Below are 19831 nucleotides of genomic sequence, written 5' to 3'. Positions count from 1 at the left end.
ATGACAGGAAGTTGTAACTCGTTTGACTGACCGGAGGATTTGAACGTTGGCGCGGAGCTAAACAAGACGGACCGTAACAACACCGTACGTAAGTAAACTGGGTAACACAACTTGTAACTTTCATACGCTTCAGTTGTTTCGCCATCTGCAAAGCTATCCATTTATATATGCATTCTGTCACATTATGAGTACAGTAACGTTGAATACTGCTTTTGTTTCTCGTAATTTCTCGCTGCTACTGCAGTGTAGCTAGGCTACAGTACTAAACTAGTTCCCAGGAGTGACATGATTCAACTACTGCCATTTGTAGTGGGTACCTACTACTAGACAAGTTAGCTAAATATGTGAATAGTCTAGTGTACCTTATGTTGAGCAAGGGAGTAAAAGTGAGGAGGAGAGAGGTCGTTTTAAATTTTCCTAATATTTTGATGCCCCATCATTTGATGTCTTCACTGGTGTTTTGATCGGGTTGCTGAATCTGGTGAGAGGTGATACTGAATCTGCCTAAAACTGTCCATGGAGGCACAAAAGCACGAAACAAATACGACTTCTGACGGTTACTCGGTTGCACAAAGTAAATCCATTAATGTTTTTTTTTCATTTCAGGGACAATGAGTCATTGCGAGCTAGAAGCCGTAACCCAGCATATAAACGATAGGATTGTAGCCATAAGACGGGTCTTGGAACTGAGAATAATTGGTATACTGGCTTTCTTACTGATACTGATGGAAGCATGCCTTGTTTATTTGATGTAAAACTGACATTCATCCGCTTTGCACTTTTTCTATGTTAGGTCATATAAAATGTATTTTGTTTTCTTTGAACATTCAGCGAAAGATGAGGAGAAGGGTCCTATTCTTAGGAAAATTGGGCAAGGCGTCGTGGCAACAGATGGCCTCCTTGATCAGTTTGAGAAATGTATTGGTCGTCAAAGAGACCTCCTGACGCATTTGAAGGTATGGCTTTCATCGCTCCATCTATCCCAGACGAATTATTTCAAAGTATTTCCGTTCATTAAATGTCTTCTGATGCCGTTAATGATTGACATTTCACAGGAGCTTGAGGAGTTCTTCAAAGAGGACATGAGAAATGGGAAACATCTGAAGGATAACATGCCCACACATATGCCAAGGAAGGGACAGCCAGTAGTCATGTAAGCACGCTAGGTATTATACACACTACGCCACATACTATATACTTCACGCACTCTTTAAACGTCGCTTGGATAAATGCATTTGAATTCATGTAGAGTATATGTTTTCGTGCTGAAGTGGCCATATAGGTTTTGTTAGTGAGAGCGATAGTGTGTTTCTGAACATCTGCGAACTGTGTCAGTGTTCCAACTACAGAATCAGAAGGGTTTTAATCTCCATGAAAGTTTGCACAGACAAGGAATTTACTTTGGTTAGGAAGGTGCATACATTAAACATATAGGAATCTTAAAAACGTAAATATGTGGTCTAACTATACTAAAGGTACATAGTCCAGGAAATACTAAGGGGATTTAGAATTAAAATAAAATATACAATAAACTATAAAGTAGCCATAACTTTCAATATAAAAATACAAATATTACAACACCCAAAAAATATTACAAAAGATACAAATTGTGTAATTTAGTGCAAATTGCAATGTGTTTGGAGTCAGTGTGAGCCCTTGGCCTTGTCGAAGAGGCCAACAGCGACTGGAGGACTTAGTTCTTCTTCTGTGTTTCGTCTTTTGCGTCGTGTCTCAGTGGAGACGCGCCTGCCGTGTGTCAGACTGGAACCTCGGATGCACCCCCTCCTCAGCCGGAGAACCCCAGGAAGACCTCCAAAAACCACATCAGAGAGATGCCGTTCATCACCATAACGGAATATGAGAACATCCCTCAGTGAGTCCTTCTCATCGTCATCCCCAAACACGCATTATGTACACTGAATATATCCTCAAACTTCACATTAGCAAAGACTACTCACTGCTAACACCGTCTCGACCAGTGGTTCTCAATCTTTTTTGGGCTTTAGAACCCCCATGTCTTGATTTCCACATCCAAGTACCCCCTATACCAGTATTTATATTGTATAAAAACATATTCATACCCACATTTTCATGATGCACTCTCATATTTGTCAATTTTTCACTTTCTCTTACCTACCCCCTAGGGCTAGACGGCCTTGTTTCCGTTTCAGGGTTTCCCGCAGAAAATGTGTTAGTCAAGGTGGTAGGGTGGGGTTTGCTGACGGACCGGGGGAGGGGGGGTCGGGGGGTTGGTTAGTTAGGGCAGAGAAGGGAGACTGCCGTTGGAATGAAAGGGAGAAAACTGGATAGAGTAACACGGCCGATATTGCTTATTAAGAAACGGAAAAAACTCATAGTTAAGGAGGCAGGCGTGTTATCAAGGTGGCCGCCTTGACTGCAGAGTGCTGCGGGAAACCCTGAGTTCAGTTTTCCTCCGTGCCACTTGCCCACACTGTGCCCCTCCAGGTACATGAAAGGCCGCGTGACGTTCGACCAGCTGAACGCCGCCGTGCAGAGCCTTAACGCCTCGGTGACGGGAAAATACAAGATCCTCCAGCAGAAGACTATGAACAACGCCACGCGCAAGCTTCACCAGCGCTTCAAGGATGAAGAGACCAAGGACACGAAAGGTAGGAAACGTGAAGGGGTCGCAAGGGGTTTGAAGTTTCTGTACATTTTTTAGAAAAGTTTCCATAGGAATTTCATTGCGAAATGTTCCTTCAAAAGAAAACTGTTGCTTATTTTCCCAGTTTTATCAGGTATTAAATATAGACACTCTCTCTGAGGGTGTGGTTTGGAACAGGTGATGCAACCTGCTTTGTATGCACGGGTTGCGTGACGGTAGTAATGCTTAGCTGAATCTTTGCCGTAGCAACGGTTGAATCATTCACCTGTCTGACACGGTGTCCCGGCTCTTGCATCAAAGGACGGTGTCTCGCTAACTCACACGCGTATTTCTCTCCGAAAGGTCAGCATTTCGTGGTGGAGGCCGACATTAAGGAGTTCACTCAGCTGAAGGTGGACAAGCGTTTCCAGGGCATCCTGAACATGCTTCGTCACTGCCAACGGCTCCGCGAGCTCAGGGGAGGAGGGATCACACGCTACGTCCTGCTGTAGGCCGCAAGACGAGGAGAGAGAGGAGGAGGAGGGATCACACGCTACGTCCTGCTGTAGGCCGCAAGAGGAGGAGAGAGAGGAGGAGGAGGGATCACACGCTACGTCCTGCTGTAGGCCGCAAGAGGAGGAGAGAGAGGAGGAGGAGGGATCACACGCTACGTCCTGCTGTAGGCCGCAAGAGGAGGAGAGAGAGGAGGAGGAGGGATCACACGCTACGTCCTGCTGTAGGCCGCAAGAGGAGGAGAGAGAGCAGGAGAGATAGATGCAGAGAGAAGGAGAAAGAAACTGAGGGAGACTCGGGACGGGTGGGGAGATTTTTAAACGTTTGGGTTGTGTGAGAAGTATTATCTGAAAATCAAAGATGATTGGATCTAACTATAGTATCCATGTGATGGTAAAAGTAACTATAACTGCTCTGTAATATGTCAGAAATAAATGTATTTGTGAAATTGTTTTTCAGATTTCTAGGGTTATCTTGTCATTTCTAAACATGGTTTTACATCAATTATTCTAATCCAGACAGCTATATTTTCTTATTTGGCACTGGTGTTAAAACCTTATAAAGTCTATCTTTGTCTGCCTTATAAGGCAGCAAATAGTTTACTGTAATTACCCTTCTCTCTGTGCTTCTGTTTTCAAAGTTAATTATTTCTGACTGCAGTTATACTTCACCTCATGAAGTATAACATTTAGTGATAGTTAAGACACATTGTATCTGGCGCTTCACCCAGTAGCTAGAGAAGAGCCATGTCACATGCTTTCACACTCCTGGTAAGACGTGATTGTCGGTGTTTTGTGAAAAATACTGTTCATCAATGTCCAAACTTTGCTAGTATGCTAGATGTGATGATTTTTTGATGATATTTCCCGTGTTCGTTGCACAGAGCGAGAGCCCCCTTCTTATTGTTGCGATTTTTGTCACCGGGATTGGTGGGACGTTCCAGTATGGGTTTCAAATATCCGTTATGACTTCACCCTCCTCTGTAAGTTAAATGCTCCTTAATGAATTAAATAAATTGTGAATTAAAAAAACAACATTCCAATAGCCTACTCCACTCTTAATGTATTTGTCATAGCGAAGGAGGGCTTAGAAGATTAAAACTATGACTTAACAAATTAACTGTAGAAGAGAAACTATTGAATGACAGTGCGGCCGTGTAGTTCATTAAGGATCTAGTGAACGCAACCTGTGAGCAGCGGTACGGTCTCTCCCTGGAACCCCAGGAGATCAACCTCATCTGGTCTTTCCTCGTCTCCGTTTTCTGCATCGGGGGTCTCCTGGGGACCCTGTGTGCTGGAAGGCTAACGGCAGAATACGGAAGGTAAAGACCATAACAGTTCCGACATTTTCCAACGTAAAATGAGGGTTTGTTCATTGTGTTACGACAAATTACTTTCAATGTTTTTTTTAATCATCCAATATGGAATCACTACCCCCGCTCTGCCGCTAATTGGGGACGTGTCCCTAATGTCTGCCACTAAACGTTTATGCCCATTGTTAAATTAGCCTCCTAAATCAGCATTGCTTTTTGTGTCTTCCCCTCAGGAAGAGATGCCTGTTGTTTAACAACTTTGTGGCCATTAGCGCTGCTGTGCTGATGCTGCTCAGCAAAACGGCCATGTCGTTTGAGATGATCCTTGTGGGGCGATTCCTGTACGGCATAAATGCAGGTAGCGCCCCGAGTCAAGTTAACAAACTGCATCACCGATATGTAGGACATGAGCACGGGCCTGCGACCTATTCGAAATAAATTGAAGATAATAGCGAGGGAAGCAAAATTGTAGCATGTATTCAACCCCAATAAAACATTTGCTTTAAAAAAAATATATTTAAACTCAATCTTCAATTACCATGCCCCCTGTTCCATAGTCTACTACTACAACAGGTATGTTCTATTAGCGCTAGTGGAAATGAACCATGCTACTACATTTAACTTCCTGGAAATGAATCTTGCCCATATGCGTGTGTGTTGCATGTGTGTGTGTGTTGTCTGTGTGTGTGTGTTTCACGTGTGTGTGTGTTGTGTAGGTGTCAGTCTCAGTGTTCACACTATGTACCTGGTGGAGTGCGCCCCCAAGAGGCTGAGGGGGATGGTGGGAGTGTCTGTCGCAACTTTCGTCTCCCTGGGGAAGTTCTGTGGTCAGCTACTGGGACTCAGGTGAGCTGGGGGTCGGATGTCAACTCGGGGGTTAGCCGTAAGGTGGCTATCCGGGGGTGATTTGGAGGTCATCTGTGAAACGGGAGTCTTTTGTTCAGGGGGTGTTGGTTTGTTTTCAAATGTGGATAGCTTTATTAACAACTGAGGATGCGGCCGTTATATATCATTTTCATAAATAAATAAAAATGTGTCTGGGAGGGGGCAGATTTAAAGTTTTCCAAAAAGCAGGTGTGACACGTACCTCCCATGTATGACAAACCCTTGTCCTCCTGGCTCTGTGGCTGTTCTGTGTATTTCTATGTCACGTTATGCCAGGTTGCTTTGTGTTGTCTTGTCCTAAGAATTTCAGTGCCCAGTCTGAGCCTATGTTGTTCAGTGCAATTCACATTAAAAGACTTGAACTTGTCGTGGCAGTGAGTTGTTGGGGACGGAGACAGGCTGGCCCTGGCTCCTGGCGTTCTGCGGTGCCTCGGCGACGCTCCAGCTCCTCACCCTGCCCCTCCTCCCCGAGTCTCCTCGCTTCCTGCTGCTGGACAGGGGCGACCGGCAGGGCTGTGAGAGAGGCAAGCCTCAACGCAGTGACATGGGGACAGTGCCGGAGTCACGCACGTGATTAGACTTGGTCTTGTCTGCCTGTGTTTACATGTGTTTGTGTGTATGTGAGTCTATGTGTGTGTGTCTAAATGCTTATGTATGTGTCTATGCATGTGTGTTTACAGGTTTGTGTGTCTACGTGTGTGTGTCTCTATGTGTGTACATTTACATGTATTCATTTAGCAGACGCTTTTATCCAAAGCGACTTCCAAGAGAGAGCTTTACAAAGTGCATAGGTCACTGATAATAACAACAAGATAGCCCCAAAGCATTGCGGGTAGCCAAAACAGTACATGCGTGTGTGCATCTCTGTGTATGTATCTACAGATGTGTGTGTGTGTTTGATTACGTGTGTGTGTGTAGCCGTCCGCAGGCTGTGGGGCAGCAGCAGGGACCACTGCGGGGAGGTGGAGGAGATGCTGCAGGAGCACGCCGCCCAGCAGGGGGTCCGCACGCACACCGTGCTGGAGCTGCTCCTGGAGCCCACCCTGCGGTGGCAGCTCGCCACGGTCCTCGTCACCTTCTCCGCCCTGCAGCTGTGTGGCATCAACGCTGTGAGACACGCCCCCCCCCCCCCCAGCGCCCACATCAGTTCCGTATCAGTCACAAAGAAATTGGTGCTTAATGGTTAGAGGTTTTTGACCCGCGGATCGAGGGGGTTGGGTAGTACTGTGAGTGTGTGCGGTTCTCGTCTCCAGGTGTACCTGTACTCCTTCGATGTGTTCCGAGAAGCGGGCATCCCCGCCCACCAGCTGCGCCACGTCGCCTTGGGAACGGGGCTGTGCGAGATCTCCGTCTCCTTGGCATGCGTGAGTCACAGCAAAACTCGGGACGCAACTCTCTCCGCCCCCACCCCCGCCCCGCGGTCCAGCACTGCGGAGTCTGGACAACCATTGGACAGTGTTCACCATGGGAGACCAATCATTCGCAAACAAGTTGTTTAAGGATCTGACCTGCAGATTGAGGGGTCGCAGGTCCAAATCCCCCCCGAAAAATGATATGCTTCTGTAGGCTTTCTCTTGTTTCTTCCTTCAGTGTCCCGGACGCATGGGCAAGCAAACACAGTCGAGGACACGCTGGCCAAGTACAACTCACTGGTTATTGTGCGACCACAGCGCCTCCGTGTGGTATGTCAGTGTAGTGCGTAGCGGTGCTCAGACTGGTAATCCCGTTTGTTTCCTGTACCTGCTCCAGGTGATGGTGATTGAGAGCACAGGGAAGAAGCTACTTCTCTTTAGGGGATTACTCTGCATGTCTGCCACCTTGGGGCTCCTGACCATCACTCTCTACCTGCAGGTGAGAGAGACTCTCACTACACACACACACACTGCAGGAGAGAGAGACTCTCACACTACACACACACACACTGCAGGAGAGAGACTCACACTACACGCACACTGCAGGAGAGAGACTCACACTACACACACTGCAGAGATACAGAGGTCAGGGAAAGGTGGTACTGGAGCACAAAAGGTTTTAGAACTACTATATATTTTCTTCTTTTTTGTCTTTGTGTTTTTTTTCTTTTGTGTATTATCTTGATAACATGTATGTGTCTTGGATATTTTTTTTATTTTAAGTAAATATATAGTACTGTATGTCAGTGGTTCTAAAACTTTTTGGACTCCAAATATAATGTTCCTGAACTGCGTAGTCATGGTGTGCTTGTTCTCAACCCCTCCAGTGTTGTGAACCATGAGCAGCTCAACGTCAACAGACACAGTGCCATCGGATCCTCGTCGGTCATCATCTGATATCGCGTTCACTGCTCCCCAGTAACTGAAGCTCTCTCTCTCTCCCTCTCTCTCTGTCTCTCCCTCTCTCTTTGTCTCTCTCCCTCTTCCTATCTCTCTCTGTCTCTCTCTCCCTCTCTCTCTGTCTGTCTCTCTCCCTATCTCTGTCTTTCTCTGTCCTTATCTCTCTCTCTCTCCCTCTCTCTCTGTCTCTCCCTCTCTCTTTGTCTCTCTCCTGCTTCCTATCTCTCTCTGTCTCTCTCTCTCTCTCTCCCTATCTCTCTCCCTCCCTCTCTCTCTCTCTCTCTCTCTCTCCCTTCAGACTCAGGTCTCCTGGATGCCCTACTGCAGTATGGCCCTCATCTTCCTCTTCATCCTCTTTTTCTCCAGTGGACCCGGTGGGTTTCGGTCCGACGACTGCGCGCTCAGCCGCGCGTCCAACACGACACTCACTGAAACCCACTAAACCTAACCCGAAACATAACCCACTGACCCTAACCCACTAACCCTAACCCACTAACCGTAACCAAAATCCACTAAACCAAACGCGAAACGTAACTCACTAACCCTAACCCAGTAACCCACTAACCCAGTAACCCAGTAACCCACTAACCCAAACCCAACTTCCAAAAAATGTTCTTGCTGTAGTTTTAATTCAGACTTCCTGTGTTTTTTCTCGCTGTCAGCGGGAGTGACTGCCCCCCTGCCTGGTGAGATCTTCACCCAGTCCTTTAAACCCGCAGCCTTCACCATAGCGTGCACCCTCAACTGGACCGGCCTCTTCCTCCTGGGAATGCTCTTCCCCCTCATAGTGGTGAGGACGTCATCCCGCCGTAACCCTGGAAACCCGGACCAGTCTGCTCCTTCACTCGCTCTCTCTCTCTTTCATTCTCTTTCTTTCTCTCCATTTCTTTCTTTCCATCTCTCTCTCTCTCTCTCTCTCTCTCTCCCTCTTTCTCTCTCTCTCTCTCACTATTCTCGCTACCGCCGTCTCGTTTCACTTACTCACTCTCTCTTTCTCTCTCACTCTCTCTTAGTTCTCGCTCTCTTTTCTCAATCTCTCTAATCCCTCTCTTCTCTTTTCTCTCTCTCTCTCTTTCATGTACACACACACACACACACAGTCTAACTCTAACTGTGTCTTCTCTTTCCAGGAGTATCTGGATTACTTTTGTTTTCTCCTCTTCCTCTGTGTCTGCCTTCTCTCTGGGCTGTTTGTGTGGTACAACGTTCCCGAGACCAAGAACCGCACTGTCCTGGAGATCACGGCAGACTTCCACAGGATGCATTCTAAAACAGGCCTGTCTGAGGACGCCAAACCCAAACAGCCCGAGGCAACTGGCACTGTGTCTTCATGTAGAACCACCAAACTCTAACCAAAGATCATGTGATTTGTGGATTGTGTGTAACTGTCTGGTATAGTTAAACCCTTATCTCAAGCTTTTTAGGTTTTCTGGCTGAACCACAGATCAATATTTACGTCTAGTCTCAACAGAATATTCAGGAGTAGTTATTGGGATTTTCAGGGGGTTGACTTTTGACATGATTAGATGTTTAATGCTACACCCAGCCACAAAGACAGGAGAGCTTCAACAAGTCGAGTAACATTACTGGACAAGATCAGTTGTGCTTAAGTTTCAGTAATAAGCATTTCCACATTTGATGTCTGAACTGTAACATATCTACAGGCAAAAATAAAAATCATTTTAACTTGTTTTAGAACTGGTTTTATTAATTTTAATTAAATTTTTAATTTAGTAATTCAATATTGTTTACAACGTTTAAATGCTAGCGCGATAAACCTTGTCACAGTCGCAAGTCGGTTGTTTGACGCAAACTCGAGCCAAGTGTTCTGTCGCTGCGGGTGTGCCCCCCTGATAACACAATCTCCTTGTTCAAAGCCAGTTTCTCGCTCTCCCTGCGTGTGAGCGTTACGCGCACGAGAGGGATGCGTGCGTCCCAGAGACCCGCACCCTCTTAGCACTCCACCCATCACGGCCCTTCACAGAGAGTTGTTTACTGACGACAACAGCGAAGGGGGAACCTTGACGTACACGATCTGCGTAATTTTGCAACTTGAAATGCATCCGCACTTGGTCTTGAGGTGAAAGTTGTCCTACTGTTTGAAGGGACCGTGCAGCTTTGACATGGGCAGCCTTCGGACAGAGGCCGACACGGTAGCGATCGCGGGGGAACCCTCTACGAATATCGAGGATCCATCCTACATAAAATCGGATACTGACCCGCAGCTTTCCGCTGAGTTGGTCCACACGGAACATCATCAGATGTGAGCTTACCATACAATTGTATTTGGATACAAGTATTTGGATTATGCTATACAATACAAGAATTATATGCAGACAGATACCATCACATTTACATTTATGCATTTAGCAGACCATACCAATACCATATTGTCTCAATTGTTCAGTGTTACAATTATGAAAGGATAAAAAGTGTGGCTAGCAATGACTAGTGTGCTTACTGTGTTTACACTGACTTGTCGAAGTGGATGATTTTGTGAAGGTGAGGTTGTCAGGTATGTCATCTCTATAGCAACAGGTCTCAATTCTCTCGTGAATTATAAGTGTCACTGGTGTCCTCCTGTCGCTTCTCAGTATTGTTCCTCTCAATTTCCTGAGGAGGAGCAAGTGGTGCTGGAGGGTTGATTTCCACAAACGCCAAGTAAAGCTTCCAATTGGATGGTGAACGAAATACTCCGGCGTGAGTTGAACCAGTTCAACTTGGCTATAAAACGTACAAAAACAATCTGTGATGGTTGTATATAAAAACTCTTTGTTTTGCTTTGGTAATACTTCACGCATACTTCAGAAGGTCTCAACTCTTTAAGGAATTAAGGAAACGATGTTAGCTCCATCACCGTGGTTTCTCCCTTCCTCTGTAGATCCTAAATCAGACTCCTACATCAGCACACTGAAAAGGAGCTGGCTGGTAAATTATTAAAAGTAACCCTATAGCTGCTTGAACTAGGGGTCAGATGGCGAAGCGGTTAGAGAGTCAGGCTATTAATCAGAAGGTTGTTGGTTTGATTCCCGTCTGTTGTGTCCTTGGGCAAGGCACTTCACCTTACTTTCCTCGGGGGAATGTCCCTGTACTTACTGTATGTCTGCCAAATGATTAAATGTAATGTGAATGTAACTGGCTGCAGTAGGTGGAAGCTGGCTTGTGGCTTGGGGCAGCGGATGTACTGAGGAGTGATGATGAGGTGGGCGTAGTGAGGATGAAGATGGGCTCTACTGCTATGGTGCCAGTGAGAGATGCTATATCACACAGCGGATGTGACTGTAAACCCTTTGTGGTCATGAAGGTTAGCGGTCTGGCAGGGTGGAACTGGTAGAGGCAGGAGAGTCGTTGGAGAGGGGGCAAAAGTGGACCACAAAGGTATTGTGTAGTCAGATACTTAATGATCACTTTTCTGAATATATAAGAACATTTGATTAAAAAAACCCTGTTGGAAATATGCCTATATAATACATGTGTACATATGCAAAAAGTTTGTAATAACATAGAGCACATGTAATAATCATGTTTTCAATGATAGATTATTGCTGTGTAGTGCCTACCACAGACCCAAATGCCTTGAACGTTAGTGATCTTGTCATAGCTTGACGTGTCTGAAAGTGCGTGAGCTCATTTTGGCAGGATTGCTGACACATGCTGTAGACCTGATAAGACTAAGTCTGTAAGGAAGTGACGAGGATGGCCCACTGCCAGCAGAGATAGTCTCACTAAACAGATAGAGCTGAAGATGATCTCAACACCTGGTGAGATTACATTCATTGAAAGGATTTCTTAGTAATCGAGGTGCACGTGACACGATTCATAGTGGTGAATCACAGGGACACCAAACGATGCACAATTTAGGATAATTTTTTGGAGCTAAAGGTGAAATGTTCTAAAAGTTCCGAAAATGTCAAAAAGTCAAATGTTGATGTCTTGTGAGGTCAAACGTCCATCAAATCCTTAAAATCAATCAGAGATCTAATCTTAAGAGGCGCCAACAGTTATTTCATGCTGCAACATGTCTGCATGATAACCAAGTTATCTCTGAATAATCTGTCTGGTTATCTCAACAGAAACACCTTCATGTTTCTCTCTGATCACAGGGTCTTCGTCAACCGGAGTTTGAACCTGGAAAGCATCAAATGTTACGGCTTTGACATGGACTACACTCTGGCTGGTGAGTAGACAAGGATATCAAGTGTGTCAAATGCGCTCGGCTCAGCAAATGCCTCACGCCAACATTTCGCGAGGCGCAAGGAACTGCCACAGGGTCACCCGCGACCAAACTGCAGCCTACTATTTGCACTCGGCTGCCAGTTGTGCCAAAGCGAATTCCGGGTTCTCAGTAGAAATGCCGCTCTCTCTAAGATCCCTGTGCCGATACTCCACCTGTCTGTGTGTAGTCTACCAGTCTCCAGAGTACGAGGGTCTGAGCTTTGAGTTGCTGAGAGACAGGCTGGTGTCCATCGGCTACCCCCATGAGCTGCTGCGCTACACGTACGACTCCACCTTCCCCACAAGGTGAGTGCCTCTCCTGCTAAGCTCCTCCCACCCCGATCACTCTCTCTGTGACCTCCGTCGACAACAACACACTATAAATACCCCCGTGTAAACACCCCTTGCCCTACTAAATATAAACTCCTCACAATGGCTGAGCTATGACTTCATAAGTGTAATATCGTTTCTGACTGAGCAGGTGCTTTGTGTGTTTAAGCCACAGATTCAGAGCTGTTTTGTTTTAACTGCTACAGGATAACGTTAAAATGATAAATTGCTTTCAAGGGGATGAAAGTGCTATCTCGTTAGGAAACATTGTAGGGTCGTTTGGCTGTGCAGTCTATTTTCCGTACGCTGTGCCCAAGGGAGTCGGTTCTGCCCTTTAGATGTTCCACCAGTACAAATAAACGGGACCTCTCCCAAAGGCCTACTAGGAACAGTAGAGGAACACGACCAGTCAATAAGGAGAACCATGTTTTTTTTTTTTTTTTAAACATCATGAAATTGAACAACAAATATATTTAAATTTCTTCCTGAATATCTATACTCATCTTGGGCTCCTCCATCCTTCTTTCCTCTCCTCCATCCCTCGTTCCTCTCCTCCACCCCTCGTTCCTCTCCTCCACCCCTCATTCCTCTCCTCCACCCCTCGTTCCTCTCCTCCACCCCTCGTTCCTGTCCTCCACCCCTCGTTCCTCTCCTCCACCCCTCGTTCCTCTCCTCCACCCCTCGTTCCTCTCCTCCACCCCTCGTTCGTCTCCTCCAGAGGCCTGGTGTTTGACACTATGCTCGGGAATCTGCTGAAGGTGGACTCCAATGGGAACGTCCTGCTCTGCACTCATGGCTTCAAATTCCACAAAAGGCAAGAGAGTTTTCCAAGAACACTGTTTGTGTGTGTGTGTGTGTGTGTGTGTGTGTGTGTGTGTGTGAATGGGGTGTATGTGTACTTGAAGTATACTTGGTAAGTGTACTTGGTGCAAACAATCTACGGTTGTAGATCAAATATCTTAGAATCCACAAGTCAATGTATTATTCTGGAGTTCATTCAATCATAGCAAAACAGGAAGTCCATGGGTCAGCACTGTCGTCGAAGCCACATCTGCACAATCATTCATGACACACAACGTGATGCCGCTACGCTAATGCTGATGATTCAGTTGACGTGACATGAGATGTAGAATAGAGAGCAGAGTCTGCATGAGGGCAAGACCATCCATTTGAAGCAGAGGAGGGACATTTGAAACCAGGCTATCCTGACCCCAACCCTGTTCAGACCCAACTGACCACAGCTGACTGGTCTGTTTTTGTAAAAGGAACTGAAAGGATGACAGAAATGTAACCAATGGGAGGATTGTGTCTTAACTCGTGTCAGGTGGCTGAGCGTTTAGGGAATCTGGCTATTACTCAGAAGATTGCCGGTTCGATTCCCGGCCATGCAAAATGACAGGACTTTACTGTAAGTCACTCTGGATAAGAGCGTCTGCTAAATGACTAAATGTAACTCTCCTGTTTTTTGGAAACGGATTTGAAGCATCAACTCCTCTAGCTTACGAAAGTTACATAACCAGCTCACAAACATTAAAAGTATATTTATATCTTGCACCTGGTGCTGTGGGATTTGGGAGGGAATGCCTTTGTGTTTGTTTGTGTTACTGCACGATTGTTGAAGTTTGTATCTGGGATTATTCAGTTTTACCAAGAGTACATAAATCCTATAAGTTTTTTTCTTCTCACAAAGGTTGATAAATGTCTTTGAGAGAAGAGTAACTGAATGAATTCTGTGTGTACGATACACGGTGGCTTATAGGACACACAAGCAGTCTGCCTCTCCTTTGTCAGTGAACCAGGCTTTAGATGCCTGTGGAAGTCTCTGCTAGGAAGCTTAGCCAGCCCGCGGCTCTGGTTCCTGTTTAGATGTGCTCCCCACTGCTCGTCTGGACCACAGTCAAGGTCTGCATGCTGGGGAGAGGGTGTGTAGAAAACTCCAGCTTTGCTTAATGGATGGCTGATCACTTCAGTGTGACACGATCTGGTAGCTCTGAGGTCTGGTAGCTCGAGACCCACCTGGTGACTTTGTCAGGGGGTTGTAATTTTTTTAAAAATTATTTTTTATTTATGTAAAAAAAGATTAAAACAAAAACAAAAAAATCAAACTTTCTATACTTTTTGGGAAACTTTTTTTCCCCACACACAGTGAAATGAGAGGACCCCTCAAACCCCAAAAAGTTTCAACAAAAAAAAGAGAAGGTTGAACAAAAAAACTGAGTGAAAAGGTGTATTCAGTACTTCAACCTGTCTTTTCTAACATGAGTATATGTACTTCTAGTTGAGTGAAGGATGTGTGTACTTTTGCCATGTCTGGTGTGTAGGGAAGAGATGTTGGTGTGTTACCCCAACATGTTCATCCAGAGAGGCAACACAGACCGCTTCTACATCCTCAACACTCTCTTCAACCTCTCAGGTACGGTAAGAGTACTAAACTCTGTCTGTCTATCAGGCAAGATCTCTCATCTCTCGAGTTAGAAATAGCATGATGGATCTATGATAAATCCTAAAAGAGAAACCCTAGAAGATAAATCCTAGATGATAAATCCTAAAAGATAAACCCTAGAAGATAAATCCTAGAAGATAAATCCTAGATGATTTCTGCTTTACATAGGTATCGGTCCGTGTGACCACTGTGAACGTACAGGACTCTTCAAATTCAAATTCTACTTTTGTAGAGGACGGAGATCTCATCGATTTATGATCGTATGATGTATCGTAGATAAATGATAACAGTTGATACATTCCCGGAACTTTGGGATGGAATATCCAGGGGCTCTGTGATTCTGTGAGGTGAACATGTTCCTGGTTTCTCCTTCCTTAGAGACATACCTCTACGCCTGCCTGGTAGACTTCTTCCACAGAACCAACAGATTCAAGAAGTTAGTAGACACTTTATCATTCCCCCAGGCATCTCCTGCTCGGTGTCTTTGTCTCTCTCTCTCTCTCTCTCTCTCTCTCTCGCTCTCTCTCTCTCTCTCTCTCTCTCTCTCTCTCTCTCTCTCTCTCTGTCTCTCTCTCTCTGTCTCTCTCTCTCTGTCTGTCTCTTTGTCTCTCTGTCTCTCTCTCTTTTTCTGTCTCTCTCTCTGTTTGCGTGCTCACTGTCTCCACCATGCGCCATGTCTTCCAGCCACGAGAAAGGCTACCAGCACGGTGATCTGTTCATGTCCTTCAGAAGCATGTTCCAAGACGTCCGAGACGCCATGGACTTCATCCACAACACGGTCAGCAAACCCAACGTCCCCGCAGTCCAACGTCTGGGCTCGTGTGATGGTGCTGTGTGATTGGTTGATCTCACCACCAAGCAGTGTCCACCACACCTGCGTACGCTAAACTATTGGGGGGATGGTTCTGTTTCTGTTCTCCTTACAGGGTATTCTGAAAGAGAGAACTGTGAATGATTTAGAAAAATACGTGATCAAAAACGTAAGTTATGTTGCATTTCATGTACAGTTTCCCACCTTTTGTCTATTTACTGGTAGTTGCTTGAGTTGAACTTAAACTCACTCTTCATTGCAACTTCTCACCCGTGCTAGTGAATGATTAGCTTTCTGGCGGTATACATTGCAAGGTGGCTAAATGACTAATGTAATGTAATGTAAATCTAAATTAAATAAACACAGCTTCCATTGTACTTCCTGTGTCCACAGCCTGACCTTCCTGTTTTGCTGAGTCGCCTCAGAGAAGTGGCTAAAGTCTTCCTGGCGACTAACAGTGACTACAACTACACTGAGGTGAGAGTCCTGTCAACACAGACTTAATCAGAGACATTGTTGTGGATAGGGGAGTCACGACAGGTGTGTTTAATGTGGATAGGGGAGTCACGACAGGTGTGTTTAATGTGGATAGGGGAGTCACGACAGGTGTGTTTAATGTGGATAGGGGAGTCACGACAGGTGTGTTTAATGTGGATAGGGGAGTCACGACAGGTGTGTTAAATGTGGATAGGGGAGTCACGACAGGTGTGTTAAATGTGGATAGGGGAGTCACGACAGGTGTGTTTAATGTGGCTTCCTCCTGTTCCCAGGCCATCATGACGTACCTCTTTGAAGACCCACAAGATGGCGCCACGGTGATGCTCTGCGTTTGACGTTTTCAACCCTGTTCGGATGACGTTGTTTGGTTCAGGACTTCACTTGGTTTTATTGATTGAAAGTTTATTTGATTGATTGATTTTCCATGGTCCTTCTCTCTAGTCGGGCAAACCCAAAAAGTCGTGGCAGTCGTACTTTGACCTTATCGTCGTGGACACCAGGAAACCCCTGTTCTTTGCGGGAGGGACGGTGCTGAGACAAGTAAACACGGTAAGAAAACCCTGACTCATTGTCGTGACGCAGCATGCGGAGGTAACCTCACCCATGGGATGATTGGAGCTTAGTGGTCAGAGCATTAAGTGCAGAGCAAGAGGCTGCGGGTTCAAATTCCTTCCCCTCCCGTTTGTTGCTTTGGATGAAAAACTTCTGCTGAACGATCCCGTTATTGTACTTACTGTATTTCCTTGTTTCGTGTCGTCTTTCTCACCGCAGGACACAGGAAATCTGCGTATTGGGACTTACACTGGAGACCTTCAACATGGCACTGTCTACTCTGGGGGTGAGCACACAGGAGGGAGGGACACGGAGAAGGGATGCGAGGTGGAAAATGCCAGGCGACTGAAGGCAAAGGCCTTGACGGTTTTACTGTTAGTGAAACTGTGTCATACTCGTGTCACGTGTCGCGTTGTGTCTCTGTAAGCCTGGTGACTGATTAATCCATTGTCCCATTGTCCCAGTCTACAAAGAAAATCAATAGAGGTTCTTCACTGAAAATAGATTCCAAGTTCCAGACTCTTCTTAATCCATATCCAGTATGCTGTGTTCTAGAACCGGAACTAACCCAGCGGTCTCTCTCCTCCCCCTCCAGGCTCCTCCGACATCGTGTGCGACCTGCTGAATGTGAAGGGTAAGGACATCCTGTATGTAGGGGACCACATCTTCGGGGACATCCTGAAGTCCAAGAAGCGCCAGGGATGGAAGACCTTTCTGGTCGTTCCGGAACTTGCCAAGGAGCTGGAGATTAGGGCTGAGAAGAGCAGTGAGTGCCACTTCCTTCTCGCCTCAATTATTGATGCAACCAAGATGTACAGATGTTCTAAAACTCGCATGGCTACATTGACCAATATATACAGTGTATATCAGTTTTTTTTTGGTTTCTCGCAGTTTAGTACATTTAGTGGCTTTATTTTTGTTTTGTTCCAGGTCTTTTTGAGGAGTTGAAATATCTGGATGTCTTGCTGGCTGACCTTTACAAGTGAGTTTGCATGTCGTCTATACGGACCGTCACTCTCCCTGTCTGTGTGAGTCTTGGCTCTGACGTGATGTGACAGAGATGCAGAGGGTTGTGTGCTCGGTGTGATTGTTGTCTCTCTCTCTCCTGTCAGGAAACTGGACAGTGGAAGTCGGGACTGTCCTGAAATCTCGGCGATTAAGACCAGGATTAAGGTGAGTAACAAGAAACCATGTCTCTCCCCCCCCCCTCTTCCTCTGTAAATCTATCCATCTCAGTCTCTCTTTCCCTCTCCCTCTCTCTCTCCTTCTCTCTTTCACCCTCTTTCCCCCTCTCTCTCTCTCTCTCTCTCTCTCGCCCTCCCTCTGTCTTTCTCTCTCTCTCTCGTTCATCTCTAACTTGCAAAGCTCATACGTGCATTGTTAATCACGATCCTTCCTTCCTGAGTTCACATTGTCAGTGCCGTGTCTTGACGACGAGATGTATTTCCCGGGGGCGTTTCTGTATTCCCGGGTGTTTTTGTGCGGCCAGGTAGACACGTTTCTCAGGCAGGTGTGTGTTTGTGTTTGCAGGTGGTGACCTACAAGCTGGATATGTCCTACAGCCAGACTGGTAGCTTATTGAGAAGTGGCTCCAGTCAGACCCTGTTTGCCAGCCAGCTCATGCGCTATGCAGACCTGTACGCTACTTCCTGTATCAACCTGCTCCACTACCGCTACAACTTCCTGTTCAGGGCCCCTCCTCTCCTGGTGAGCCCTCTAGCCCTCGCAGACATCCACACACCTGAGCTTAGACTCAAATATGTGCCAGGAGAGGTTCGCCAACAAAAGGGATCCTTTGTTCCAGACTAGGTTTAAACTGTGTCCCAAGGGAATTCCCTATGCTTCAGAAATAAAGGCAGTGTTTTTTTCTTCTTCGATTCTGCTAATTATCGATGCTTTGTTTCAGATGCCTCACGAGTCGATGTTGGAGCAGCCAAGACCGATGAGCTTCCCTTGCCAGGGTTAAAGGTTTTGAAGCCTCTTCGGATAACTGAAGCAAAGGTCACACCATTACAATGAAATCTTTAATAGGAGATATGTATTATTTTTTTTACATTTACAAATACTGGGATTTTAATGACATTACTTGTATTTTTTAATATATTTTTTTCCAGAGGACAAATGTGCAGGACAACAGTGTAGAATGAGACACGAGTGAGTGGAATTAGATTTTTTTGTATTTTTCATCCTGACCAAGGCGACTTCTTTTAAGTTTTTCCCCAGCATAAATATCGGTCAGTTGCCTTAGGAATTGCGCTATCTGCTGGACATGAATTGCCAAACATTCTAATTGGGGATCTCACAATTTATCAATGAAAAATGTTTTTTATGTATTTTATTCTAGGGGGTTGTAAATTAATCATTTACCTAAGTAAATCATACACAGATAAGGATAGTTCCAGGATTACTGTATATATTAAAGTGTGTATTAATAAGTTATATTTGTTACCAGTTTACTAAGCAAGCTACCTATGCATATTGTCTGTTGCATGCTTAAACGTTTTTTTAATTAAGGATAACTACAAGAACATTTACAGCTAAATACGCCAGAATTGATGTTGTTCATAATGTTAATGGGTAAGGAATAATCATTCATCACTCATTGAATGTATGGCACATTAGCCCACACAGAACATCGTTGTCATTTTTGGAAGAGTTTGTTTATAGGTAATCTGTAGTTTGTTGTTTGTATCCAATTTGATTAATAAAAACTAAACATGACTTAGGCCTAGGGAACTTTTCACGAATTTTTGTAACACACTTACATGGTTCAAAAGTCGCTTGTATTTACACCCCGCGTCCACTGGGTGACATGAAATCCTAATTTTGTGAAATCAAGCCAACTCGCTCACAGAATTGGCCGCAAATGAAAGATGTTATTTGTAGCCAAACACCCGACACTACAGTATGCCTGATATACCCGTCATTACAGTACAATAACTTTCACATGTCTAAAGAGACACTAAGTGTGAAATGTAATGTTTACAAAAATCTATTGACGCCTAATGCGATTTTGGTATAGGCGAGACATTACTTGGATTTATTTTTGTTACCGAGTAGCGAATAATTGAAAACAAATGAGCCACTGTAACAAATTGTGAATTAACTGCTTTTCGTTGTCTGCATAAAAGTCTTGAGGTGAAGCCTAAAACAGCAGGAACATTGCAAATGACTGCAAATTGATGGCTGGCTGTTTCCCCAATTGTAATTCAATTTGGCCTTTTATTTCCCGGAATGAAATGATTTGTTTTCGTTAGAAGAAAAGCAGGTACTTTTTGTTCAATGAAAGCGGTGGCCCCAAAGATTGTTCACGTTCGAGTTACCTACATGTGTGTTCACTTTGCTCGTGTTCCTC

The 19831-nt window shown here is 45.2% G+C and overlaps 3 protein-coding genes across 8 annotated transcripts; all 3 read left to right on the top strand.

The window, feature by feature from the left end:
- Positions 1-11: 11 nt before the first annotated feature.
- On the top strand, positions 12-3936 carry ska1 (spindle and kinetochore associated complex subunit 1). Of its 3 annotated transcripts, none has more exons than XM_084693254.1 (7): positions 12-88; positions 607-699; positions 832-956; positions 1056-1153; positions 1736-1873; positions 2467-2630; positions 2969-3935. In XM_084693254.1, the coding sequence occupies exons 2-7, from the start codon at positions 612-614 to the stop codon at positions 3115-3117; spliced, it is 762 nt and encodes a 253-aa protein (XP_084549380.1). In that variant the 5' UTR covers positions 12-88; positions 607-611; the 3' UTR covers positions 3118-3935. The 3 variants fall into 3 exon arrangements, with proteins under 3 accessions (XP_084549380.1, XP_084549381.1, XP_084549382.1); XM_084693255.1 differs by having other exon boundaries at positions 27-84; positions 2969-3936; XM_084693256.1 differs by lacking the exon at positions 12-88 and adding an exon at positions 99-481 and having other exon boundaries at positions 2969-3936.
- Positions 3937-3968: 32 nt separating this feature from the next.
- LOC146220371 (solute carrier family 2, facilitated glucose transporter member 11-like) lies at positions 3969-9317 on the top strand. Its single transcript, XM_084693253.1, has 11 exons — positions 3969-4100; positions 4279-4439; positions 4664-4788; positions 5147-5276; positions 5691-5839; positions 6234-6424; positions 6569-6679; positions 7065-7166; positions 7926-8001; positions 8290-8417; positions 8758-9317. Exons 1-11 carry the CDS (start codon positions 3975-3977, stop codon positions 8977-8979), a joined length of 1521 nt encoding a protein of 506 aa, XP_084549379.1. The 5' UTR covers positions 3969-3974; the 3' UTR covers positions 8980-9317.
- A 279-nt stretch (positions 9318-9596) lies between these two features.
- nt5c2l1 (5'-nucleotidase, cytosolic II, like 1) lies at positions 9597-19202 on the top strand. Of its 4 annotated transcripts, XM_084693250.1 has the most exons (18): positions 9597-9890; positions 11701-11804; positions 12031-12148; positions 12891-12986; positions 14494-14585; positions 14994-15051; positions 15300-15393; positions 15542-15595; positions 15820-15903; positions 16197-16241; positions 16366-16473; positions 16696-16762; positions 17072-17242; positions 17407-17458; positions 17589-17649; positions 18007-18183; positions 18383-18477; positions 18591-19202. In XM_084693250.1, exons 1-17 carry the CDS (start codon positions 9751-9753, stop codon positions 18440-18442), a joined length of 1581 nt encoding a protein of 526 aa, XP_084549376.1. In that variant the 5' UTR covers positions 9597-9750; the 3' UTR covers positions 18443-18477; positions 18591-19202. The 4 variants fall into 4 exon arrangements, with proteins under 4 accessions (XP_084549376.1, XP_084549377.1, XP_084549375.1 ...); XM_084693251.1 differs by having other exon boundaries at positions 11731-11804; positions 18383-19202; XM_084693249.1 differs by having other exon boundaries at positions 18383-19202.
- Positions 19203-19831: the final 629 nt, after the last annotated feature.

Source organism: Hypomesus nipponensis, chromosome 27 (assembly GCF_054491055.1).
Source record: "Hypomesus nipponensis isolate SF chromosome 27, ASM5449105v1, whole genome shotgun sequence".
Taxonomy (NCBI): domain Eukaryota; kingdom Metazoa; phylum Chordata; class Actinopteri; order Osmeriformes; family Osmeridae; genus Hypomesus; species Hypomesus nipponensis.
Note: the sequence above shows the minus strand (reverse complement) of the source record. Positions and strands in the feature narration are given on the sequence as shown.